This window comes from Erinaceus europaeus, chromosome 11 (assembly GCF_950295315.1).
Source record: "Erinaceus europaeus chromosome 11, mEriEur2.1, whole genome shotgun sequence".
NCBI lineage: Eukaryota > Metazoa > Chordata > Mammalia > Eulipotyphla > Erinaceidae > Erinaceus > Erinaceus europaeus.
In genome coordinates, this window is record NC_080172.1 from 115187353 (window position 1) to 115214135 (window position 26783).

The 26783-nt window shown below is 51.9% G+C and overlaps 1 protein-coding gene and 1 long non-coding RNA gene across 3 annotated transcripts in view; both read right to left on the bottom strand.

The window, feature by feature from the left end:
* The window catches only part of LOC132541449 (uncharacterized), a 226473-nt gene that overhangs the window by 45220 nt on the left and 154470 nt on the right, over positions 1-26783 (bottom strand). The gene's annotated exons all lie outside the window — the stretch shown is intronic.
* FAM131C (family with sequence similarity 131 member C) overlaps positions 2024-26783 on the bottom strand; it is a 39661-nt gene continuing 14901 nt past the window's right edge. Inside the window, exons 2-7 of one of the 2 annotated variants that reach the window (XM_016188436.2) lie at positions 13507-13622; positions 10982-11017; positions 10069-10162; positions 5750-5932; positions 4616-4726; positions 2024-2773 (exon numbers count right to left, since the gene is read on the bottom strand). In XM_016188436.2, the coding sequence (XP_016043922.2) occupies positions 2490-2773; positions 4616-4726; positions 5750-5932; positions 10069-10162; positions 10982-11017; positions 13507-13622 (824 nt within the window). In that variant the 3' untranslated portion in view covers positions 2024-2489. Of the gene's footprint in view, positions 2774-4615; positions 4727-5749; positions 5933-10068; positions 10184-10981; positions 11018-13506; positions 13623-26783 lie in introns of both variants that reach the window. The other variant, XM_060202334.1, reaches the window with a different exon arrangement.

The window sequence follows — 26783 nt, forward strand, 5'->3', positions numbered from 1 at the left end:
CTGTGTCTCTGTGTGTGTGGGGGGGGGTCGACTGAAAGCTCCTCAGATTCACAGTAGAGAGCTGGCTGTGTGTCCTCACTGAGGGCTGGCTCAAGTGCCTTCTGGGGGTGGTCTGACTCCCAGCTAGAAGCTTCTGAGAACAGTGAGGCTGATTACTACAGCCTGGGCTCCTTTCTTGTTTCTGCACCACAGCCAGAGACTTGGTACTCAGCACCCTCCCTGTGCTGGCCCTGAGGGAACCATCGCTGCTGGGTCCGTTGCCCCTGACCTTCCACTACTTGTCTCTCCTTCCTTGTAGGGCAGTGTGGGAGACAGAAGGTGTTACTTCATGATTTTATTTTATTATGTTTTTAAAAGATTTTATTTATTTATGAGAAAGACAGGAGGAGAGAGAAAGAACCAGACATTACTCTGGCACATGTGCTGCCGGGGATCAAACTCAGGACCTCCCGCTTGAGAGTTCAAAGCTTTATCACTGTGCCACCTTCCGGACCACTCCTTCATGGTTTTATTTATTTATTCATTAGTTCATTCATTTTAATGGTTTTATTTATTCATTCATTCATTCATTTTAATTTTTATATTTATTTATTTGTTTTCCCTTTTGTTGCCCTTGTTTTTATTTCTTATTATTGTAATTATTATTGCTGTTGTTGTTGTCATCATTGTTGGATAGGACAGAGAGAAATGGAGAGAGGAGGGGAAGACAGAGAGGGGGAGAGAAAGACAGACACCTGCAGACCTGCCTCACCGCCTGTGAAGCGACTCCCCTGCAGGTGGGGACCCGGGGGCTCGAACCGGGATCCTTACGCCCGGTCCTTGCGCTTTGTGCCACGTGCATTTAACCCGCTGCACTACTGCCCGACTCCTGGTTTTATTGTTTTTTAATTAATTATTTTATTAGAGAGAGAGAGACAAAGGCACAGAGAGAAAGGTGAAAGCCCTTCAGCTTGGGTGATGGTGCTGCTGGGGACTAAACCTGGGATTTTAGAGCCTCAGGCATGAGAGTCTTTCGCTGAACCATTATGTTCTCTCCAGCCCTTATTTTATTTATTATCTTTAATTTTAGTCTTATTTATTTATTGTTGGATGGAGACAGAGAAATTAAGAGAATCGGGGAAGGTATAGAGGGAAAGAGACAGAGATACTTGTAGATCTGCTTCACCACTCATGAAGCTTTCCCCTTGCAGGCAGGAAAGCCCGGGAGCTTGAACCTGCGCACGCTATGTGTGCCTTTAACCAGGTGTGCCATCACCTGGCCCCCTTATTTATTCTTTAATCCGAGAGACACAGAGAAAGCGATAACACTTCTCAGCTCTGCCATATGGTGGTGTTGGGGGACTGAACCTAGGACCTTGCAGCCTTAGAAGTCAAAGTATTTATTTATTTAGTTTGGATAGAGACAGAGAGAAATTGAGAGAGGAGGGGAGATGGAGAGGGAGAAAGAGGGCTGGAGAGACAGATAATGGCTATGCAAAGGGCTTTCATGCCTGAGGCTCTCGGGTTCAAATCCCAACACTACCATAAACCAGAGCTGAGCAGTGCTCTGGTGTGTATGTCTTTCTCTGTATCGATAAAATAAAATATTAAAAGGGGGAGACCTATAGCACTGCTTCACACTTGGGAATTCCCACCACCCCTGCAGGTGGGGACTGGGGACTTGAACCCAGGTCCTTGCTAGCTAACATGTGCTCTCACCACCCAGCCCCTAGAGTGAAAGTCTCCTGCATAATCGCTCTGCTATCTCCCCAGCCCCGTCATGCTTTATGACGCTTGTCTTTATGTAGGAGCAGGACGCTGTGGCTCCGTTACCTTCATCCCAGCCTCAGCCTCTTTCCTGGCTGAGACAGGGCAGGTGGAGGGACCCCCCAGTGTGGAGCTCAGGGGGCCTCATCAGCCTTCATGAGGAACCCCGGGCTGGGTAGCAGCAGGCTGACCAGCTGTCTGTGTGCTGCAGAGATAGTCTCCCCTAAACCTCGGTGCTGAGGACATGCCCCTCATGGCAGAGACCAGACCAAGTTCATCCAGGGTGAATCCACCATTTTAATGACTCTGGAAAGACAGAAAGAGGTGTGTGTGTGGTGGGGGTACCAGGGCTCAGAGAGTGAGGGATGGACAGACGTTCCGTGGAGACAGTCTCCTCAGGATAACAGCTGAGAAGCAGGTCTTAGCTACCCGGATTGGGGTGGGGGGAGGCCACAAGCACAGGGGAAAGGGGGAGGGGCTGAGCCCACAGGTCAAGACAGAGTCCCCAGCCCCACTCCAAGGGCTGTGGGGTCGTCTGCCTGGGGGCTCCTCTGGACAGCTTGCCCAGTCCTTGAACTTGCTGAGAGCAGACGCCCTGCAGGGGAAGATGCCCCCTGGGCCCAGTAAAGGAGGTGGCACCAGTGACAGGCAGGAGAACAGGAGCCCCGCCCTGCCTAACCCTAGGGCAGTGAGAGCCGCCAGCCTGGGCCTCTGCTCCTCAGGCCAGGTCACAGTGAGCTGCCTCAGTTGTAAAACACCTCGTCCTCCTCCTCGGAAAGGGAGCCACCGTCCACCGACGGGAAGGAGCCCTGCAGCCGGGCCCCACACTCAGGCCCGGGTCCTCCAGGCAGCCGCCTCCGAGGTTGCTGCTCAGGGCTGGGGGGCTGGGGGACGACAGCCGTGTTGGGGGGCTCTTTGGGCGAGGGCCAGGTATCAGGAGAGAGGCCGGGGGAGGAGAAGGCCAAGAGGCTGTTGTCCTGCGAGGGGCCGCTCAGAAGGCTGTTCTGAAGGTAGATGCTCTCTAGGTCTGAAAAGACAACGAGGGGGGAGTGATGCTGTTCCCTCCCTCAGTGTGTGTGTGGGGGGGAAAGGGTGGGGGGGCATGGGCAGAAAGCCTGCTTCCAAATCCCACTGTGACCCTGGGCAAGTCACCGGACCTCTCTGAGCCCGAGTCGTCCCTGTGCAGAAGCAGTCAGCATAGTCAGGTGCCTGCCAAGAGCTGGGAGAAGTGGGCTGGGAGACAGTGCAGTGGTTCTGCAAAAAATAAACTCTCCCGCTGGAGGCCTTGAGGTCCCATCGTTAAGACAGAGCTGAGTGGTGCTCTGGTCTTTCTGTCTGTATCTCTCTCATTAAAATAAAAATAAATAAGGGGCCAGGTGGTAGTGCACCCGGCTAAGTGCACACATTACAGTGTACAAGGACCTGGGTTCAAGACCCTGGCCCCCATTTGCATGGGGAAAGCTTCACAAGTGATGAAACAGGACCATAGGTCTCTCTCTCTCTCTTTTTAATTTTTTATATCTTTATTTATTGGATAGAGGCAGCCAGAAATCTAGAGAAAGTGGAGGGAGAGAGAGACACCTGCAGCACTGCTTCACCACTTGCAAAGCTTTCCCCCTGAAGGTGAGGACTGGGTGCTTGAAGCCGGGTCTTTGTGACATGTGCACTCAACCAGGTGTGCCACCACCTGGTCACTGCAGGTGTCTCTCCCCCTCTCTCCCCCCCTCTCAATTTCTTTCTGTTTCTATCCAGTAATAAATAAAATATAAAAATAAATAAATAAAACATTAGAAGGAGGAGGGGAAGGAGTAGGAGTAGGAGGAGAAGGAGAAGGAGAAGGAGAAGGAGAAGGAGAAGGAGAAGGAGAAGGAGAAGGAGAAGGAGAAGAAGAAGAAGAAGAAGAAGAAGAAGAAGAAGAAGAAACAGATGGTGGAGGAGGAGAATTGAGAGAACCATTGCTCTTTCTGAGTCTCCATTACCCTTCTGTCCATCCAAGTCAGAGAGAAGATTAAATGAGATATGGTGGGGGCCAGGCAGTGGCACACCTGGTTGAACACACATTATGGTGAGCAAGGACCTGGATTCAAGCCCCCACCTACATGGGGAAAGCTTTACAAGTGGTGAAGCAGGGCTGCAGGTGACTGAGGGAGAGAAAGACACCTGCAGACCTGTTTCCCTGTGCATGAAGCAGACCCCCTGCAGGTGGGGAGCAGTGGGGGGGGGAGTTGAACCTGGGTCCTTGCACTTGGTAATATGTGCACTTAACCAGGTATGCCACCACATAGCCCTCTTTTTTAAAAAAATATTTTATTTATTTATTTTGGATAGAGAAAGAAATTTAGAGGGGAGGGGAAGGTAAGAAAGAGGGGGGGAAGGAGAAAGAGTGAGAGAAAGAGAGAGACACCACTCTCGTGCCTCAGGCTCCAAAGTCCCAGGTTCAATACCCCATACCACCATAAGACAGAGCTGAGCAGTGCTCTGGTGAAATAAAAGAGAGAGAGAGAGAGAGAGAGAGAGTCTTATGTCTGCTTCACTAATTGTGAAGCTTTCCTCTTGCAGGTGGGGACAGGGGCTTGAACCTGGGCCCTTTTGCATGGGAACATACGTGCGCTCCCCCAGGTGGACCACCACCCGGCCCTCCCGAGCCCCAGTGTTAATGGTACTGAGCTCGGGGTTCTCCCTGTAGGCTCATGGCTCTCCTGGGAGTGGGCAGGGCCAGCCTCACCTGTCCCATGTCACAGATGAAGAAAGCAACACAGACAGGAGAGGGCTTTGCCCAAGGTCACTGTACCTGCTGGCAGAGTGGACGCCCAGCACCAGCTCTCCTGCACCCACCCCTCCAGCCCACCCTACACCCACTGAGTTCTACCCTGTATCTGGACGATGTCTTGGGGGCTGTTGTCGGGGTGCAACTCCTCATCATCCAGCGAGGACCAGGCGCTCAGCGTGGCCTCTGTGATGGCAAACTGCTCAGCCACTCCTGGGGGGACAGAGACCCGAGGGTGGGGGAAGGCTGGAGGCACCCTGTGCCGTGAGGCTCCCTGTGTGGGCATAGCCCATGTGGTGACTTTGGGGTCTTGTAAGGAGCAGCACCTACCCCAGGCCACCAGGTCCCAGACCCCCAGGCCGGAGAGACCCAGACCCCCAGGCCCCCAGGCTCTTAGGCCCCAAGCCCCAGGCCTCCAGGCCCCCAGACCTCTAGGCCCTCAGGGCTCCAGGCCCCAGGCTTTCAGGCCTCCAGACCCACAGACTCATAGGCCCACAGACCCCCAGGCTCTCAGGCACCCAGACCTGCAGACCCCCAGTTCCATAGGCCCCCAGGTCTCAGGCCCCCAGACCCCAGGCTCCAGGCCCCTAGGTCTCAGGCCCCCAGGCCCCCAGGTCTCAGGCCCCCAGATCTAGGCCCCCAGGTCTCAGGCCCCCAGACCCCAGGCCCCCAGATCTAAGCCCCCAGGTCTCAGGCCTCCAGACCCCAGGCCCCGAGACTCCAAACCCCCAGGTCTCAGGCCCCCAGGTCTCAGGCCCCCAGATCCAGGCCCCCAGATCTAAGCCCCCAGGTCTCAGGCCCCCAGATCCAGGCCCCCAGACCCCCAGGTCTCAGGCCCCCAGATCCAGGCTCCCAGGTCTCAGGCCCCCAGGTCTCAGGCCCCCAGATCCAGGCCCCCATGTCTCAGGCCCCCAGATCCAGGCCCTCAGACCCCAGGCCCCGAGACTCCAAACCCCCAGGTCTCAGGCCCCCAGATCCAGGCCCTCAGACCCCAGGCCCCGAGACTCCAAACCCCCAGATCCAGGCCCCCAGGTCTCAGGCCCCCAGATCCAGGCCCCCAGGTCTCAGGCCCCCAGATCCAGGTCCCCAGGTCTCAGGCCCCCAGGTCTCAGGCCCCCAGATCCAGGCCCCCAGACCCAGGTCCCCAGGTCTCAGGCCCCCAGGTCTCAGGCCCCCAGATCCAGGCCCCCAGACCCCAGGCCCCAAGACCCAGGCCCGCAGGCCCCCAGCACTGACCTGCAGCAAAGCGAGCCTCTCGCAGCTCATCCGGGAGGCAGCCGTACTGCTCATCTTCGGCTGAGGACAGCTCCCAGCCCGACCGCTGGGCGCTCCAGCCCTTCCACTCGATGAGGTGGGCCACGCGGCCTCGCGCCATGGCTGTGGGCTTTGTGATGTGGTCTTTGATGCTCTGAACCACCCCTGTGGGACCCACGGCGGCTGGGTGACCCCTGCTTCCATGCACACAGACCCCACTCCCGACACTCACCCCTCATGCCCTGCACCCACCTAGGGCCCTGCCCTCCAAGCCCTGTAGCCTCATGCCAGCTGGTGCTCTGAGCCTACTCCCTGCCTCCTGCCCACCCCAAGCCTCAAGGGTCCCCTCACTCGAATGCTCTCCACCCATCCGCAGGCCCGAGGCTTGCCCTCCCACTCAGTGTTCCCCAAACGTGTCACTCCCTTGACCAATTTCAAGACCAGACCTTTCTGCCCAAGGAGACCTGCTGGAGGTCTGCCCAGTTTCCCTTTACCCACCAACTGACAGGTTCTGAAAGAACGACCCCTGTGCCTAGGCCTGTCACCAATTCTGCTGAAGTGAGGGTACAGTAGACAGAAGGCTTCCTGGAAGAGGTGGCTTGGAGTTGGGTTTGGAAGGAAGTTTAGACGGGTGGGGGTAAAGCTGGGAGTTATTTCAGAGGTGAGAATGGTAATGGTGGGGGGGGCGACATTAAAAAAAAAAGTCTGGCCTGGTTACAAGAATATAGGGGAGGGGAAAAAGTGGAGATAACATCGTGGCCGTGGTCCTGGTGGTGGTGCAGTGGATAAAGCACAGGACTCTCAAGCATGAGGTCCCAAGTTCAACCCCCAGCAGCACATGTATCAGAGCGATGTCTGGTTCCTTCTTCCTGCCTATCTTCTTCATGAATAAATAAAAGGAGGCAGGTGGTGGCACACCTGGTTAAGTGCACATAGTACAATGCTCAAGGACCTAGGTTCAAACCCCTGGTCCCCACAGGCAGGGAGAAAGCTTCACGAGTAGTGAAGCGAGGCTGCAGGTGCCTCTCTGTTTCTTTTCCTCTCTATCTCCCTCCTTCCTCAATTTGTCTCTGTCTCTATCCAATACTAAATAAAAGATTAAACATAAATATAAATAAATAAATAAATAAATAGAAGAGAGAGAACATCATGGCTGGGATGGTAGAAGAGGCTGGGAAGCCAGACCAAGGGCTCCAATGTTCATCGCAGAGCGATGGTTAATCATGAGAGAGTATTGAGCAGGTGAGTAACATGTCAACTCCCCCATTCAGGAAGAGCATTCTAGGTCAGGGGTTAGGGGCTAAGGATGAAGACAGGGGGCCAGAATCGGAGTAGATAGCATTATGGTTATGCAAAGAGACTTTCATGCCTGAGGCTTCAAAGTCCCAGGTTCAATCCCCCCACACCACCATCAGCCAGAACTGAGTAGTGCTCTGGTAAAATACTACTACTACTACTAATAACAATATATTTTTTAAAAATAAGGGAACCACTGATGGGATCCAGGAAGACACAGGACAAAAGCTGGGCAGGTGGGGAGGTGGGCAGCTGGTCAGTAGACCAGCTGGACATGGATTTGACTGAGAGGCCTGTAGAGAGCCATCAGGAACTCCTTCAAGGGTGAGAACATCATCCTGAGAATCCCGGGACTGTGCTGTGAGGACTGGCAAGATTTAAGAAAGACAGCGGGCAAAGGAGCCTCCTGCACTGCAGGTGGGAATGTCAATGGGTCCAATCTCTGTGGAGAACAGTCTGGAGAACTCTCAGAAGGCTAGAAGTGGACCTACCCTGTGACCCTGCAATTCCTCTCCTGGGGATGGATCTTAAGGAACCCAACACACCCATCCAAAAAGATCTGTGTACATATATGTTCTTAGCAGCACAATTTGTAATAGCCAAAACCTGGAAGCAACCCAGGTGTCCAACAACAGATGAGTGGCTGAGCAAGTTGTGGTCTAGATACACAATGGAATACTACTCAGTGGTAAAAAATGATGATTTATCATTTTCAGCCCATCTTGGCTGGAGCTTGAAGGAATCATGTGAAGTGAGACCAGCCAGAAAGCTATGAAAAATGGTGTAGGGAGTCAGGCGGTAGTGCAGTGGGTTAAGCGCACATGGTGTGAAGCGCAAGGACCGGCGTAAGGATCCCGGTTCGAGCCCCCGGCTCTCCACCTGCAGGGGAGTCACTTCACAGGCAGTGAAGCAGGTCTGCTGGTGTCTGTCTTTCTCTCCCTTTCTCTGTCTTCTCTCTCGATATCTCTCTGTCCTATCCAATGACAGCAACAACAACAATAATAATAACCACAACAATGATAAAACAACAAGGGCAACAAAAGGGGAAAAATGGTCTCCAGGAGCAGTGGATTTGTGGTACAGGCTGGAGGCAAAAAAGAAAAAAAAAGAAAAAGAAAAGAAAAAAGAAAAATGGTGAAGTCACCTTCTTCACCTCATCTTGGATGGAACTTGAAGTGAGATCAACCAGAAAGAGAAGGATGAAAAAAAAAAAAAAGGATGAATATGGGATGATCCCACTTAAAGACAGAAGTGGAGAAATAAGAACAGAAGGGAAAACACTAAGCAGAACTTGGACCGGAGTTGGAGTATTGCACCAAAGTCAAGGCCTCTGGGGTGGTCAGGTTCTAGAACATGATGGCGGAGGAGTGTAGCTGGCGGGGCTGGGGGATGCCAGAGTGTTATGTGGAAAACTGACAAATGTTACCCATGGACCAACTGCACTTTACTATAGATTATAAAACATTAATTTCCTCTCCCCAGTAAAGAAAAGAAAAAAATATTTAAGACAGTGCATCCCCAGAGGAAGTGAGAAGACATGTGACTTTGGGCAAGGGAGAAAGACAGAGGAGAGGAAGAAGGGGAACACTCCCTCCCCACATGGGAGAACGCTGGCCATGGAGGTCTGAGAGCCCAGGGTCCTGCAGCTGGAGGAAAGCACAGAGGCCATGGCCTGGGGCAGGTGGGAGCTGGGCTGGGAAGACAGCATAATGGGGAAGAGAAAGACTCGTGGCCGAGGCTTTGAGGCCCTGGGTTCAGTACCCAGCACCAGCATAAGCAAGAGCTGAGCAGAGCTCAGGAGGATCATGGAACCACGCTGTGACAGAGGGTGGTGGCAGGAGACAGAGGGGCAGCCGGGTGGTGGCGCACCTGGTTGAGCGCACATGTTATAATGTGAAAGGACCTGAGTTCAAACCCCTGGTCCCTACCTGCAGGAGGAAAGCTTTGTGAGTGGTGAAGTGGGGTTGCAGGTGTCTCTCTGTCTCTTTCTGTCTCTATCTCCCCTTCCTCTCAGTTTTTGGCTGTCTTTATCAAATAAATAAAGATAATAATAATAGGGAGTTGGGTGGTAGGTAGTGCAGAGGGTTAAGTGGCACAAAGCACGAGGACCGGCGTGAGGATCCCGGTTCGAGCCCCTGGCTCACCACCTGCAGGGGAATCGCTTCACAGGCGGTGAAGCAGTTCTGCAGGTGTCTGTCTTTCTCTCCCCCTCTCTGTCTTCCACTCCTCTCTCCATTTCTCTCTGTTCTATCCAACAACAACAACAATAACTACAACAATAATAAAAAGCAACAAGGGCAACAAAAGGGAAAATAAATAAAAATTTTAAAAAGATAATAATAATAAAAAGAAAATAGAGAAGAAGACAGAGGGGAAGGATGTGCTGAGGGTGACCCAGCAGAGGCCTAAGCAGTTTGTGTCTCCCTGCCCCAGCACCCACACTCCCCAGAGACTGGCCCACAGCTGAGGGGCACATATCACCAGAGATACCCAAGGGACTGGAATGCTCTCCCCAGGGGCAATGACATCACCTCCGCCCCAGGCTCTCAGTGGGCTCAAGTGGAGAGAGTTTTTTCCTGCAGCTGCTTGGCGGCCAGCTCCTCCCCCAGCCTGGCCCCACTGCCTCCTCCTACAGGCAGCCCTCAGGGTAACCCTTCAGTAAATGATTCATGTAGCAATTTCCAGCTAGGGCTCTGATTCCAGGGGTGCTGCTTAAGGTACGGTGTGTGACCTGAGGATTGCATCTGCTTTGGGGACACCGCAGTAGGCAGACAACTGAGAAGTCAGATTTGTTGTCCTCACCCCCCCCAACTTCTGGAATCAACACGCCTTCTCACGGGACCAGGAGCCCTATGCGGCTGTTCCCTGCAGAGCCCGTGGGCACAGGAGCCTGGCTGAACCTGACAACTCTTCCGAGGCTCTGGGGCCTTCCCCTGCTCGCGTTGTGGCCAGGGGTGGGTGGGCCCTGCCGAGGCCAAGGGCAGGAGAGGGTAGCTGGAGCCTACCCACAAGGGACGAGGTGGCCAGGGCTGCCACATTGTAGTTGCTGGAGCAGGACCTGGAGTCGGACAGGTAGCCATTGGTGGTCTGGAAGCACCGCTGTAGAGAGAGGAGGTATGGCTGCAGGCAGCGCCGCAGGACAACATCTCACCATCATCACACCACCAGGGTGTCGGAAAATTGTGAGGATGTGGTTGAGCTTGGCAGGGCTTGACTTGAGGGGTGCGTCTATCCTGTCAGTCTCTCTCTCTACCGAGAGGTTGAGCAAGGAGGGACAGGAGTAACCCCAAAGGTGTGCCCCGTCCTGTCAGACTCCCTGCCTCACAAAGCACCCTGATACGATGGCCATTAGATAAAAAGAAAGGGGGAGATGTCGGACATTAAACCAGCTCCCCCTCCTCCACCCTGCGTTGCTGATACTATGGCCCGCTTACATAATCATTGTTAAAACCCTCGCAACAGTTGCTAAGGAAGTTTCTACCTTCCCAGCCCGCTTTTGCCTTTCTCCACCCCTTTCCTAGCCATTTCCGTTTCTGACTTGCCACTTCTGGTTCTATCCCATAAAAGCGTTGTCTCTCTGATCAATAAAGACATTGCATTACCACTCCGCCATGAGTTCAAGACTTTCTCTCCTGCATCACTGAGTGAGTGGCAGCCCAGGCTGGCTCTGGTCGAGTTCTCTCCATCCCAGAGAGCACGTGCCCGGGAAGAGGCACCCCCACACTAGCCCATCACCAGGGTCCCGTTATCACCCATCTCCCCAGGGCAGGGCCTGACGACACTGCCGTCCCCCCCCTTCCCGCCCCGCTGCCTTCCCTCTCTCTGGCAGAGTTATGTGTCCAAGCAGGGCACCACAGAGGGAGGGGCAGTGGTGCCAGCTGTGGCAGGCCAGACCAAGGAATGGGCAAGGACACTGACCTGCCAAGGATCCCAACAGAAATCCATCTGTTTGTCCTAAAACAGAGGAGAGAGAGAGTGTGAGGCAGGGTACTCTGCCAGCTGGCAGCTCAGGGCCCCAAGGACAGGGCTGCAGCTCAGCTTTCTGCGACTCCAGGGGCTAAGGGTCAGGGTCTGCCTCAGGCTTGTGACCTGGTTTCCCCTGCCATGCAAAGGTGTATGGGGGTGGGGGTGGTAATGGCGGTTGTGTCAGGGTGGGCGTGGGTACAGGGAACAACTCAGAGCTAGGTTCTAGTTTTTTTTTTTTAATACTCATTTATTTATTCCATTTTGTTGCCCTTGTTTTATTGTTGTAGCTGTTATTGATGCCATCATTGTTAGGACGGAGAGAAGTGGAGAGAGGAGGGGAAGGCAGAGAAAGGGAGAGAAAGACAGACACCTGCAGACCTGCTTCACCTCCTGTGAAGTGACTCCCCTGCAGGTGGGGAGCCAGGGGCTTGAACCGGGATCCTTATGCTGGTCCTTGTGCTTTGCGCCACATGTGCTTAACCTGCTGCGCTACTGCCTGACTGCCTGAGTTATAGTTTTGACTGTCATTTGTACCTCACTTTCCTTGGCCTACGTACTGGACATCTTTGAAAATCTGTTTCTGCCTCTAAGTGGTGACAATGCCTTTTACTTCACAGATCAAAGACATGACACACAGAAAGTGTCTGGCTTGTGGTGTTCTCTCCACCCCCCCTCTCTGTGTGTGGCTCTGGAGCCTTGAACACATGTGAACTCATCACTCCTGATTGACCTTTTCACCTTACGATCTTTTCGTTTCAGAAAGATGGGGAGAAGGAGTGAAACAGAGGAGAGTGGGGTCCCACAGGGTTAGACCTCCCTTGGTGTTGTAGTGCTGTCCATGGGGTACTGGGTCTTGAACCCAGCGGCATACAGGGTAAGGGAGCTATCTTCCAGACTGGGATGTGTGTTTGTATTTGTGATTCTAGTAACTGGTAGATTCAAACCACAAGCCCTGGGCCAGCTGTGGAAATGGTGTGGCAGAAGGCTGGGGAGGTGGTTAGGGCAGGGCACATGCCTTGCTTGTGTGAAGCCCTGGGTTCAGTCCTCGGCATGGCACAATACTTAAGACAAACAGAGCTGACTGGGAGTGTGTATCTTCTCTATACTCAAGGTCGTGGGTTCAAACTCTGACAGCTCATGAACAGCGTGGGGCGTGTGGTCTCCATGGATGAGAGAGTGCTGCTGTAGTCCGTCTCCCTCTTTATCCTCTCTGTCTGTCTCCCTTTCTCTAAGATAAAGAATGAAAAAAATGGAGGGACTGGGCAATGGTACAGCCAGTTAATCACACATAGTACTAAGTGCAAGCACCCAGCTCTCCACCTGCGAGGTGGAGGAGGTCTCACAAGTGGTGAAGCAGGTCTGGAACTGTCTCCTTTTCTCTCTCCCTCTCTCCCTCCTACGTTCTCTCAATTTCCCTCTGTTCTATCCAGTAAAAGTGTTTTTTTTAAAAAAAAAAAAAGGCTACCAGAAGCAGGGGATTTGTAATGCCAGGACTGAGCCTCAGCGATAACCCTGGAGGCAAAAAAAGAATAAGAAACTGGTCTCCCAGGAAACCTTTTAGGAATGGCATCAGACCCTACATTTATAAACTGGTATAAACAGAAAGAAAGACAAAAACAGAATAGGATCCCACCAATAGTGGAGCAGAACTCTGCGCTCTCTCTCTCACACACACCGAAGTGTGAGCCAGAATCCAAGGCTCACACAAGAGCTTCCTTTTTCCTCTCCAGGAGCTAAGTAAGGTGTGTGGACTGGTAATGAACTTGTTATTCGCAAAACTTAGTTTTGTGGGAAGGCCTTCAGGTGGAACTTCTTCTTCTCTTTCTCTTTTTATTTATTTATTTAAATTTTAGTTATTTTACCGGATAGAGGCAGAGAGAAACTGAGGGAGGAGGAGAAGGGAGAAAGGGAGAGAGACAGAGAGACACCTGCAGACCCGCTTCACCGCTTGTGAAGCTTTCCCTCTGCAAGTGGGGACCAGAGGCTTGAACCCAGGTCCTTGTGCACTGTAATGTGTGCGCTTAACCAGGTGCGCCACCACCTGGCCTCTTTTTATTTTTTAAATTATCGAGACATCCAGAAATCAAGAGGGAAGGAGGAGCTAGGGAGAGAGAGACACCGGCAATTCTGCTTCGCCCCTCATAAAGCCTTCTCCCTGCAGGTGGGGGCTGGGGGCTTGAACCTGGGTCCTTGCAAATTATAACACGCAACCAGGTACACCACCACCGATGCCCCCGCCCCCTTTTTTTCCTCTAAATAAGCCTGACCCAGTTTTTTGGCAGCCACTCTGATTCAGACCTCAGTCCAGCTGAGGAGCAAATCTAAGGGTTCGTTTGTAAGCATGGGTACCATAAGAAGCAATCAGTTTTGGTGTGGGGAAGAGACGGAGTGGTTTCTGCCACCCCGAGGGGAGCTGCAGGGGATACCCAGGGACCAGGATGTGGTGGGGGGGGGTGGGAGGCCGTAGGACCAGTTACCTTGCCAGTGACATGGCCAGGAGCCATGGTGGTAGGGCAGCCGGAGGGCAAGTCTGGGTTGAGAGGTTCCGTGGCCGGGGGCATGGGGCAGTCCTTGTGAGCACTTGTGAACAGATCTGGAAATAAGGATGACAGGAGAGTTTAGCCAAGCCCAGTGCTCTCCTGGGGACTCACCATCACTCTGGAGAAAACCAACCCTGACCTGAACCCACCTCAGATGAGGCGAACAGCCAGACCTTCTCCTTCAAGCTCCAGATGGTGAGCGTCTGTCTGCCCCCCCTTTTTTAGTAATTTTTTTTAGTGATTTTTATTTATTTATTGAATAGAGACAACCAGAAATCAAGAGGGAAGGGGGAAATAGAGAGGGAGAGAGGGGGGGAGAGAGAGAGAGAGAGACCACAGCTCTGCTTCGCCACTTGCAAAGCTTTTCCCTGCAGGTGGGGACTGGGAGCTCAAACCCGGGTAACATATGCTCTCAGCCAGGTGTGCCACCATCCGGCCCCTGCCTGTCTGCCCTGTACCATCGTCACTAACTTCAGGACCCCACGCCAGCATTATTCTGAACTCTTGAGACTTCTGATCCTTTACTGTTTTCTGCTAACTCCCCCCCCCCACCCCAGCTGAGACTCTCTGGCACCCCTCCCCAGCTGGGCCTTGCAGACACCCGTGACTCCTCTCAGTCCAGGCTCTGGCTCCCACTGAGCCCAGAGTCTCTGGAAAAGTCACCAGTAGGTGGACTGTTACTGCCCGGGATCCTAACCCCCCTAAGCTTGCTTCCAGTCAGACCACCTCACATATCTTTCCTTCTCAGAACCCCAACCCTGCTGCACCCCCCCCCGCTCTCCAGAATTCCCTCCATGCCCCTCCCTTTGCTAAGGGTCCACACTATTCTTTCTTTCTTTTTTCCTTTCTTTCTTTTTTCAGCTCCTGGTGACTTTTTTTTTTTCATTTTATTTAATAGGACAGAGAGAAAAATTGAGAGGGAGGGGAGAGATGAAGATTGAAGGAGAGAGAGAGACACCTACAGCACTGCTTCACCGCTTGTGAAGATTTTCCCCTGACTGTGGGGACTGGGAGCTCGAACCCAGGTCCTTATGCATGGTAATATGTTCACGTAGCTACCACCTCCCTTCCCCACCCTGCACAGAGGGAAAGGCGGGGGGGGGGGGGGAGCCAGGCAGGAAGGTGTTGAAGGTACAGGGACACAGAGCTGTGCAGTAAGGGAGGGAGGTACAGGGAGAAGGGGTGTCAGCCATGGCAGGTGGCCAGGTCTCTGCAGGACACTCATCCCAGCCGCCAGTCCACCTGTCCTGCCTGGTCCCTGGCTTCCGTCACTTTCACCGTTTGTGACTCAGCCCATGCCGAGCAGGGTGAGCTGCTGACCTAGAGGCAGATAGGACTCCCTGGAGGAAGAGGGAGGCAGAGAGGGTCTGCAGGCTGGAGGTGGGAGGACTGAGCAACCCCCGAGGCAGGGCTGGGTGTTTCTGGGCTGATCTGGAGATGTTAATGAGGAGGGCAAAAGCTGGGCGCCAGGGTTAGGGCAGTGGCACACCCCCAGCACACACACACTACCACGCTCAAGGACTCAGGTTCAAGCCCCCAGCCTCCACGTGCAGGGGGGAAGCTTTATGAGTGGTGAAGCAGGGCTGCAGGTGTCCCTCTCCCTCTCTCTCTCTTTACATCTCCCCATTCCTTCCCAATTTCTCTTCATGTCTTCTTTAATATATATATATTTATGCTTCCAAGGTTATCGCTGGGGCTCAGTACCTGCACTATGAATTCAGGGCTCCTGGAGGCCATTTTTTTTCCATTTTATTGGATAGGACAGAGAAATTGAGAGAGGAGAGGGAGATAGTGAGGGGGAGAGAAAAATAGACACCTGCAGACCTGCTTCACCACCTGTGAAGCGACTCCCCTGCAGGTGGGGAGCTGAGGAACTCAAAGCCGGATCCTAGAGCGGGTCCTTGTGCTTTATACTACGTGTACTCAACCAGGTGCAGCCCCCTCTCTCAGTGTCTGTTAAAAAAAAACAACAAAAAATGGGGAGTTGAGTGGTAGCGCAGCTGGTTAAGCACACGTGGCGCAAAGCGCAAGGACCGGCGTAAGGATCCCGGTTCGAGCCCCCGGCTCCCCACCTGCAGGGGAGTCGCTTCCCAGGCGGTGAAGCAGATCTGCAGGTGTCTGTCTTTCTCTCCCCCTCTCTGTCTTCCCCTCCTCTCTCCATTTCTCTCTGTCCTGTCCAACTACAACAACAATAATAACTACAACAATAAAACAACAAGGGCAACAAAAGGGAATAAATAAATATTTAAAAAAAGGAAGAGAGAAAGAAAGAAAGAAAGGAAGGAAGAAAGAAAGAAAGAAAGAAAGAAAGAAAGAAAGAAAGAAAGAGAAAGAACTAGGTAGCAGAGCACAGTGTGGATGTTCAGCCCAACCTGAGGATGCCACCACTCCCCACCCATCTTTAGGCCCTCACAACCCCTCCCTCTGGGTGCCTTGCACCATGGTTTTTTTTTTTTTTTTTTTTTTCTATCTCAGCTGCTCTGGGAAAACTGGGGAGAAAGTCCATGAGAGCCGAGCCTCCCCAACCCAAGCCCTGAGCAAGTGACTTTGCTCCTCAGCCTCCTCGTTCCTCCCCTGCAGGAGTGGAGGGAGCCGATTCTGTTCCTTTTTTTTTTTAAATTAGGGGACTAATGCTTTACAGTCGTCAGTAAATACAATAGCTTGTACCTGCATAACATTTCTCAGTTTCCACATAACAACACAACCCCCGCTAGGTCCTGTCATCCTTTTTGGACCTGTCTTCTCCCCCCCCCCCACCCCCCACCCCGCCACCCCAGAGTCTTTTACTTTGGTGCGATACACTTTTCTTTCCTTTTGATAGAATAGAGAGAAAGTGAGAAAGGAAAGAGTGAGAGTCACCAGCTGCACTGTCTTCACTGATCAGGAAGTTTACCCCTTACAGACAGGGCTGGAGCCTTAGACCTGGGTCTATGCGCATTCAACTTTTAAAAGATTAATCAGGGAGCTGGGTGGTAGCACAGAGGGTTAAGCACACATGGCACGAAGCTCAAGGACCGGCGTAATGATTCAGGTTCGAATTGCCGGCTCCCCACCTGCAGGGGGGTGACTTCACAAGCAGTGAAGCAGGTCTGCAGGCGTCTGTCTTTCTCTCCCCCTCTCTGTCTTCCCCTCGTCTCTCCATTTCTCTCTGTTCTGTCCAACGAGGACAACAGCAGCAATGGCTGTAATAGCAACAATAAGGGCAGCAAAATGGGGAAAATGGCCTCCAGGAACAGTGGATTCGTAGTGCACAGAGCCCCAGGGATAACCAGGCTTAGTGCATAATGTAACACCCCTCTGGAAATGGTCTTTCAGCAGCTGTAACAGCCTGGTAGAGCCTCCCTGCTTCTCAGACAACTCACAGAAGAACAGGCCACCTTCTCCAGGGCGTCGGCGTCCTCCAGCAGCTTCCAACCCACAGGCTTGTAGGTTTGGATGCTTAGGGATCGCAGATGCATGACAGTTCCCAAGATTGTCCCATTGCCCAAGAACAAGTGGCTATGGGTGTGTGAGTGGGCATCCATGCCTGTTGGTCTCAGGTTCACGGCAGAGCCGATGTGAAGTTGGTTTGCTTCCAAAGGCCGCTGTGAAAAGCGGCAGGAAGGACCCCGTCAGAGTACTGAAACAACAGTTCCAGGACCCTGTTGCCCTGAAGACCTGGGGCCTGAGCAGACCCAGGTGACTGCTCGCCACTTCTGTTCTTACGGGACTGTCGACTGGGGTTGAACAGTGGGGCAAGGACCCTCTCTTGGAAGACAGTCACTGTTTAGGAAAAAAATCGGGGGAGGCCTGTGTGTTGGGACACGGATGTAACTAGCACACGGCTGACGGGCGTGACTAGCACACGGCTGACGTCAGTCTACAAGCACAGTAGGAATTTACGCAAACCCACGAGGGATTGTGGGTGCCTTGGGGGTAACTTATTTAAGCTCCGGGCCGCTGGAAGTTGGGCTCCTTTCTGGCCTCTCTGTTCCTGAGAGCTCTCTCTTCCTGCACTTTCCTTCCCCTCGGACCCTGCCATGCTGTCTCTCCCAGGAGACTGAATGCAAATAGCCCAGCTCTGCTAACTAACTTATGGATCTATGGCCCTGGCCCAGCCCATCTCTGTCCCACTGCCTATTTTGCTGTACCTAACCATGGAATAAACCTTTGCTGGTCCTAAGCCCCATGCCAAATCATGCCAGAAGTCTTTTATTTTTTAGTTATTATAGACCTGGACAACAACAAATCAACAAATGAGAGCACCAAATAAACTTTTTTTTTTCACTGTAAAAATAATGGAAGAGTGTAGGAAGTCAGGTGGTAGTGCAGCAGATTAAGCGCACGTGGCATAATGGAAGAGTGTAGGGAGTCAGGTGGTAGTGCAGCAGATTAAGCGCACGTGGCACAAAGCGCAGGACTGGTGGAAGGATCCCAGTTCAAGCCCCTGGCTCCCCACCTGCAGGGGAGTCGCTTCACAGGCGGTGAAGCAGGTCTGCAGGTGTCCGTCTTTCTCTCCCCCTCTCTGTCTTCCCCTCCTCTCTCCATTTCTCTCTGTCCTATCCAACAATGATGACAATAACAATAATAACTGCAACAACAATGAAAAACAAGGGCAACAAAAGGGGAAATAAATACATAAATATAAAAAAATTTTAAAAAATGGAAGAGCAGGTGTTGGGTAGTATGCCAGCTCCCCCCGGCTTCTGTCTCTAATCCTGCCTGTATAGGGATTGGTTTGATCCCACTCAAAGCTGCGGTCTATTTACATAAATCACTTTTACATTTACATAAAGCACCACCCTCCCTCCAGGGCATTGGTGGTTCTGTGGTAGAATTCTCGCCTGCTCCGCCCCCTCTCCTTGTCACACCCTGATTTTCCACCACTCCCTTTTCGCTCCACCCTCTCTATGTCACATCCTGTTTCCACCCTACTTGGCGAGTATAAATACAGCTGCTCTTCTGATTAAACACACTTGGAAATTGCTTTCCGGCTCCGAGAGTTCCAGAGTGTATCTCCTGCGGAAGTTAGTGCGGCACCAGTTCCTGATCCCTCTCCCACGCAGCAGCCTAGATCGACTCCAGTTGAGTTCTCTCCAACCCAGAGAGCACTAGCTCGGGAAGAAGCACCCTCAGGCTATCCCAGCAAGCGGGGAACCAGGCAGTGGTACACCTGGTTGGTAGGCAAGCACGCTGCCCCTGGGCTGGTTCTCCCTCCCATGGTGCACCTGGTTAAGCATTACAGTGCACAAGGATCTGGGTTCAAGCCCCTTGTCCCCACCTACAGGGGTGAAGTTTCATGAGTGGTAAAGCAGGGCTGCATGTGTCTCTCTGTCTTTCTCTATTGTCCATTCCCCTCTCAATTTCTCTCAGTCATATCAAATGAAATAAATAATTTTTAAAACATGGGAGGGGGGCAGGAGAAAGGGACACACCCTTACTTCAGGGTGTCTGCTGCCCATTCTGACACCCAAGCACCAGTCACTTCTCTGACTCCAACTCCTGCTTTCTGTGCAACTCGGTCTGAGGGAGTTTGCAGAGGATGACTTGCAGGAATCTGGGGTGCCTGAAATGGAGAAGACAGCCTTTCACCCACCTCATCCCAGCAGAATGCACCCTAAGCCTGGTTAGGAGCTTCCTGGGGTGCAGTGGACCCCAACCCACCATGTGGTAAAGATGGGCTATTCTATTTTTTCAACTAGAGCCCTCTGGCTTATGGTGGTGCAGGGGATTGAACCTGGAACTTCAGAGTCTTGGGTATGATAGTCTGTTTGCTTGAGAGTCCAATGCTTTACCCACTGCGCCACCTCCTGGACGACAGTCTGTTTGCATAACCATGACACTACTCTCTTTCTACCCAACTTTTTTTCTTCCACCAGAGCTTTGCTGAGGCTTTTCGACTGTGATTGATTCCCCTGCTCCTGGCAGGGTCTTTTCTGCCTGTCCTTCCTTCCTTCCTTCCTTCCTTCCTTCCTTCCTTCTTTCACTTATTTATTTATTTCCCACATGGAAGGGGAAAGGGAGGGAAAGACAGAGAGGAGGAGGACACCGCAGCACTGCTTCACCACTCATGAAATGTCGCCTTTGTGTGGTGGCCTCATGTGGTTGGTGCCCAGGGACTTGAAAGGTCTATGCTCTGCTGCATAGGCTGTCCCCTGGCCCCAGGAAGGGGCTGTGTTTTTTTGTTGGCAACCCCTAAGAAGGCAGCTGGCAGGCAAGGAGACCCCAACCCTCACAGACTGGAAGGTGAACTGTACTAAGGGGGGGTTGCAGTCAGGCAGGGAGTGGAAGAGGTCAAACCAGGTCAGATATCCCAATACAGAGGCTCTGCAGTAGGGGGACACCACCCCCCCCCAATAAAAAAGCTCCTCAGACCCCAGTAGGGAAGGATAGAAACAGGCTGGGGATATGAGTCAATCTGTCAAGACCCATGTCCAGCAAAGAAGCAGTTACAGAAGCCAGAACTCCTACCTTCTGCACCCCACAAAGAACTTTGGTCCATACCCTCAGTGGGGGAAGAAATGACAGGGGGGAAGATGACCAGAGGGCTCTCAACTCCAACTCCATCAGGACCCGGTGAGAGAAGAGAAAGAAGGGCACTCAGAAGTAGTAACAGGTATGACTTGAAAGGAGAGAGAGTGCAAGACCAGGGGGCAGACAGCATAATGGCTCTGCAAAGAGACTCTCATGCCCGAGATTCGGAAGTCCCAGGTTCAATCCCCAGCACCACCATAAGCCAGAAATTAGCAGTGCTGTGGAGGTGTGGGGGGGGGGTAGACAGATATTGCAGGACCATAGGGAAAAAATGGGCAAATATATATATACATATAGACAGATAGCTGTAGAAATAATAGTCAGCCCATATCTGTAACCTTGGGAGAACTGCTGGAGCTTCCAGTGGGAGGGATGGGGATTCGGAACTCCGGTAGTGGGAATGGTGCAGAATCATACCCCTGTTAGCTTATAATTTTGTAAATCAACATTAAGTCACTAATAAAATTTTTTAAAATTTCTTTATTGGGGAATTAATGTTTTACATTCAACAGTAAGTATAATAGTTTGTACATGCATAACATTTCCCAGTTTTCCATAGAACAATACAACCCCCACTAGGTCCTCTGTCATCCTTCTTGGACCTGTATTCTCCCCACCCACCCACCCACCCCAGAGTCTTTTACTTTGGTGTAATACTCCAATTCCATTTCAGGTTCGACTTGTGCTTTCTTTTCTAATCTTGTTTTTCAACTTCGGCCTGAGAGTGAGATCATCCCGTATTCATCCTTCTGTTTCTGACTTATTTCACTCAACATGATTTTTTCAAGGTCCATCCAAGATCGGCTGAAAACGGTGAAGTCACCATTTTTTACAGCTGAGTAGTATTCCATTGTGTATATATACCACAACTTGCTCAGCCACTCATCTGTTGTTGGACACCTGGGTTGCTCCCAGGTTTTGGCTATTACAAATTGTGCTGCCAAGAACATATGTGTACACAGATCTTTTTGGATGGGTGTGTTGGGTTCCTTAGTATATATCCCCAGGAGGGGATTTGCAGGGTCATAGGGTAGGTCCATTTCTAGCCTTCTGAGAGTTCTCCAGACTGTTCTCCACAGAGGTTGGACCAATTGACATTCCCACCAGCAGTGTAGGAGGGTTCCTTTGATCTCACACCCTCTCCAGCATTTGCTGCTGTTACCTTTTCTGATGTGTGACATTCTCACAGGAGTGAAGTGGTATCTTGCTGTTGTCTTGATTTGCATTTCTCTGACAATCAGAGACTTGGAGCATTTTTTCATGTGTTTCTTGGCCTTTTGGATCTCTTCTGTGGTGAATATTCTGTCCATGTCCTCCCTCCATTTTTCGATGGGGTTATTTGTTGTCTTGTTGTTGAGATTTGCAAGTTCTTTATATATTATGGTTATTAGCCTCTTGTCTGATGTATGGCATGTAAAGATCTCCCATTCTATGAGGGTTCTCTTGGTTTGGGTAGTAGTTTCTTTAGCTGTGCAGAAGCTTTTTAATTTGATGTCATCCCATAGGTTTATGCTTGTCTTAGTCTTCTTTGTAATTGGATTACTAGTAATTTTTTTTAAAAGCTCCTCAGAGAACTCCCACATGCTAACCTGGCCCCTTCTCCTACCTTCTGCCTCTCTCACTCCAACCCACTGATCCCAGTAGGCTTCTGCCTCAGGGCCTTTGCACAGGCCATTCCTTCCCCTGGTCTGGGGTTTTCTCCTCCCTCACAGCCAGAGGCTCCCTCCTTCACCCACTCAGGACTCTGTTCAGACACCACAACTTTGGCAAGACCACCCTCAGGTACTTGTTCAGCAAGTCTGGCCCTTGCTGGGCTTCCACAGCGTACTCTTCTCTGCTTCTCCCAGGGCTCTACGATCATGTCTGTCCCTCTGTGCAGACTGGGGTCACGTGACTTTATTCACCCCGGTAGAGCCGCCTCCAGCCACAGGCCTGGCACACAGCGGGTTCGCATTTAGTCGTGGCTGCAGAATGAAGACATTTGGGTGACGGACACACAGAGGCATCGACAGTGAGAGCGTCAGCCACACAACAAGTGTCTCGGCCTTGTCTTCTTTCCCTCCTTTCTTTCTTTCTAACATTCTTTTTATTGGTTTGTTTTTATGATCTTTATCTTTGGATAGAGACAGCCAGAAATCGAGAGGGAAGGGGGTGAGAGAGACAGAGAGAGGGATAGAGGGAGAGACAGAGATGCCAGGCTAGCGTCGCCAGAGAGAGAGATGAGGAACTAGTATCCACGTGATAGTACAATTCTTTACTGATGCGGGAGCCCCAGAGTCAGGTGTGAGCACAGCGGGTTAATCCACGTGGCGCCAAACCACAATGGCCGCCTCCCACTCTGCACGCCAGCCCCTCTCCAGGTCGGGACGCGGGAGAGAAAAGAGAGCGAAACCAGGAACAGAAGTGGGTTTTATGGGATAAAACCAGAAGTGGCAAGTCGGGAATGGAGATGGCTAGGAAAAGGGGTGGAGAGAGGCAAAAGGCATGCTGGGAAGGCGGAAGCATCCTTAGCAACTGTTGCGATGGTTTTAACTGGTGGGATTAATGTACCCTGCAGGCAGGGCATGTCTCGAGGTAGAAGATAGATCAGGTAAAACAATGATTATGTAAATAGGCCATAGTGTCAGCAATGCAGCATGGAGAGAGTGGGGGGCGGGGGGACTGGCTTTAAGGCCCAACACAGAGACACCTGCAACACTGCTTCACCACTCTCAAAGCTTTGCCCCTACAGGTGGGGACTGGGAGACTCAAACCTGGGTCCTTGCGCACTGTAACATGTGAGCTCAACCAGCTATGCCACCACCCAGACAGCCCCGCTTGGCCCTATTTCCTCTGCTTCCTCCCCCTCTAAGGCCTGAGAAGTTGGGGGAGAAAGGACTCCAGAGACAGGACGGGGGTCCAGCACCGAGCAGAGGAGACTGTCCCTCCCTGCCAGAGGTGACAAGGGTCAGAGGTGACCCTTTTCATTCAAAGGGTGTTGGACTTGGCAATGAGAAGATCTGCAGAGAAAAAGTCCCAGGCAGGCGTGGGAGACTGGAGAGGGCCTATCTGGAGCAGGAACTGGATTCAGAACAGGCTGAGCTGTCCCTGGATTCAGAGCTCATGACGTGGGGCCAAGAGCAGCGAGGGAACTAAGGAATGTCTGAACTTGCACACAGAGTCAGCTTCTTCTTCTAGCGTTTGCCCTTCTTCCGTAGCCAGTCAACAGCGTCAGGTTGAGCCTGATGTAAAGTTTCGAGACCCCCTTTGAATCTGGAGAGGTGGCAGTCGTTGACTATGTGGGTCATAGTCTGTCTGGAGCCGCAGGGGCAGTTCGGGTCGTCTCTGGCTCCCCAGCGATGGAACATAGCGGCGCACCGGCCATGGCCTGTTCAATAGCGATTGAGGAGGGCCCGATCATAACGTGCCAGGTCAAAGCCGGTTGACGCTTGCAGGGGTCTGTGATGAGGTGTTTGTTCTTGACCTCAGCTGACTGCCAACTCTGTTTCCAAGAGTCTGGAACAGAGAAGTTCAGTGTAGGCATAGGGGACCAGATTGGATGACGAGACATCAAGCGTTGGACAGGGTGGGCGAAGATATCCGCATATATTGGCAGGTACGGTTGAGCGTAGACGTGGGAAATGAACTTAGATGATGCCGCATCCCGACGAATATCTGGCGGGGCGATGTTGCTAAGAACTGGCAGCCATGGAACCGGGGTGGAACGGATGGTTCCAGAAATTATCCTCATGGAGGAATATAATTTGGAATCGACCAAGTGGACATGGGGGCTACGGAACCATCCTGGGGCACAGTATTCTGCAGTGGAATAGCATAATGCCAGAGAGGATGATCGTAGTGTGGAAGCGCTCGCGCCCCATGAGGAGCTGGCTAGTCTTGCAATGATGTGATTCCTCGCGCCCACCTTTGCTGCAGTTTTTATGAGATGTTCGTGAAATGACAGGGTGCGATCCAGAGTAACGCCAAGATAGACTGGCTGGGCTTCATGCCGGATTCTCGTACCGCCAAGCTGCACATTAAGCTCACGTGAGGTCGAGGCATGGTGTAGATGGAAAACAGATGATACCGTTTTTTGCAGTGCTAGGGATTAGTTGCCATTTTTTACAGTAATCAGATATCAGAGACATGTCTTTCGTGAGTGTTTTCTCAAGGATGTCAAACTTGGATGCCTGAGTTGCACAGCAGATGTCATTGGTTTAGATGAACTTACTTGAAGAAGTTTCTGGGAGGTCATTGATGTAAATATTAAATAGCGTAGGAGCCAGAACAGAGCCTTGGGGGAGGCCACTTGAAACAAGTCTCCATCTGCTAGACTTGTCACCCAGATGCACCCAGAATCTTCTGTTTTGGAGAAGAAACGATATAGTGTTGGCCACCCATGGAGGCAGGCATCTTGAGATCTTGACTAGGAGACCACGGTGCCAGACCGTGTCATAGGCTGCTGTGAGATCAACAAAGACAGCACCCGTCTTTAAATTCTTCTGGAATCCATTTTCAATGTAAGTTGAGAGGGCCAGGGCTTGTTCGCAGGTAGATCTTCCTGGGCGGAAACCAGCTTGGGCGGGTGATAGGAATTTCTCTGTAAGAGTTGAAATTCGTGACAGAAGCAGCCTCTCAAGGAGTTTGTAACACACGGAGAGGAGAGAAATTGGTCTATAGCTGGCGGCCAGTGTTGGGTCTTTCTTTGGTTTCAAAACTGCTATTTTCTTTGCACGACGCCAAATTTTGGGCATAGATTCGGATTCCAAGATATGGGACAGGAATGTAGTGAGGCACTTCTTTGCCGCGGGGCCCAAGTTAAGAATGAGTTCTGGGGTGATGTTATCATAGCCAGCAGCTGTTCCCGGTTTAACCCTCTTCAAAGCATCTTCCAGTTCAGACAGTGTAAAGGGAGAGAGTTTTGGAGATGGACAAGATAAACGGAAGTCGGATGACCACTCGTGGGAAATTTCTCTTTTCCAGACTGGGTCGATCTTAGCACGTCCAACTTGAGTTAGGTGACTGGCCACTGAGTTTGGAGATACGGGAGGATGGGAGACAGGAGAGGGTTGGCTACTGGCACCCAGACTATGAAGAAGCTTCCAGGCCTTCCCACTTGAGTGGGTGAAGTTCAGGCTTTCCGTGAGTTGTTGCCAGCGGGCTTGGCGTGCTGCATCCAGGGAGGCAATGAGATGATCAGCCACATCTGGGTCGCCCGACTCATCATACAGCTTTAGTAGTTGCTCGCATTCAGCATCAAGACAAGGCATATAGTTAGCACGTCTCCCACGAGGAATGGCTTGGGAAGCTGCTTTGAAGATGGCTTGGCGGAAGCGCCTGTAGGAATCTTCAGAGGGGATAGAGTTGATTGGAATTGCAGGAATAGATTTGTTGGTAAGATCCCTGAACAGACGTCAGTTTGCTTTCTGAAAGTTCCATCTTAGTTTCTCCGAGCACAGAATCAGTGGGAGCTGGAGACCAATGTGGATGATAGCTGGGCGGTGATGACTGTGCGGGAAGATCTTGAGAACTTGTCTCCTAGCGGGAAAGGCTTGGCCGCTGACTGTGCTAATCCAGCACAGGTCGGGTGACGAGTCTTTATTCCATCTAGCACTGTGAAAAGAGCCTGGCTGTTTGGGATCGTATAATAGGGAGAGGTCATTCGCTGAAGCCCAGTCGGCTAAGATAGAGCCGTCAGCACGAGTGGAGGAATATCCCCAGTCTTGGTGATGACTATTAAAGTCTACAACGTAAATGGCTGGGTGATTCGGGCTAGGCAGGACCTCATTATCCCATGAGGCACTGGGAGGCCTCAGAATCAGCTGAACACGCCTGATGTTTATCCCAGTGTCTGCTGTGTGTCCCTGAGCTAGTCCTGCCCCTCTCTGGGCTTCAGCATCTCATGCACAAAGGCCCTTCAAAGGCAGTGTTGACAGCAAGGATGCATCATTCAGTGGGCCACGCAAGCCACTTAGTAGGTCAAGGTTTTTATTTTATTTTATTTTGCCTCCAGGGTTATTGCTGGGGCTCAGTGCCTGCACCATGAATCCACCGCTCCTGGAGGCCATTTTCCCCCCTTTTGTTGCCCTTGTTGTTGTAGCCTTGTGGTTATTATTGTTATTGTTGATGTTGTTCATTGTTGGATAGGACAGAGAGAAATGGAGAGAGGAGGGGAAGACAGAGAGGGAGAGAGAAAGACAGACACCTGCAGAGCTGCTTCACCGCCTGGGAAGCGACTCCCCTGCAGGTGGGGAGCCGGGGGCTCGAACCGGGATCCTTACACCGGTCCTTGCGCTTCACGCCACATGCGCTTAACCCGCTGCGCTGTCGCCTGACTCCCCCAAGGTTTTTCTTTTTAGTTTCCCTTTTGTTGCCCTTGTTTTGTTGTTGTTGTAGTTATTATTGTTGTTGTTATTAATGTTGTCATTATTAGATAGGACAGAGAGAAATCGAGAGAGAGGGGGAAGAGGGGGGGAGAGAAAGATACCTGCAGACCTGCTTCACCGCCTGGGAAGCGACTCCCCTGCAGGTGGGGAGCCGGGGGCTCGAACCAGGATCCTTACTTAGGTCCTTATGCTTTGCGCCACGTGCACTTAACCTGCTATGCTACCGCCCGACTCCCAGTAGGTCAAGTTTTAATTGTTCTTTCTTTGTTTGGGGATAGAGGGGGAGAGCGAGAGACCACAGCATTGAAGCCTCCTTTAATGTGGTAGGGGCCAGGT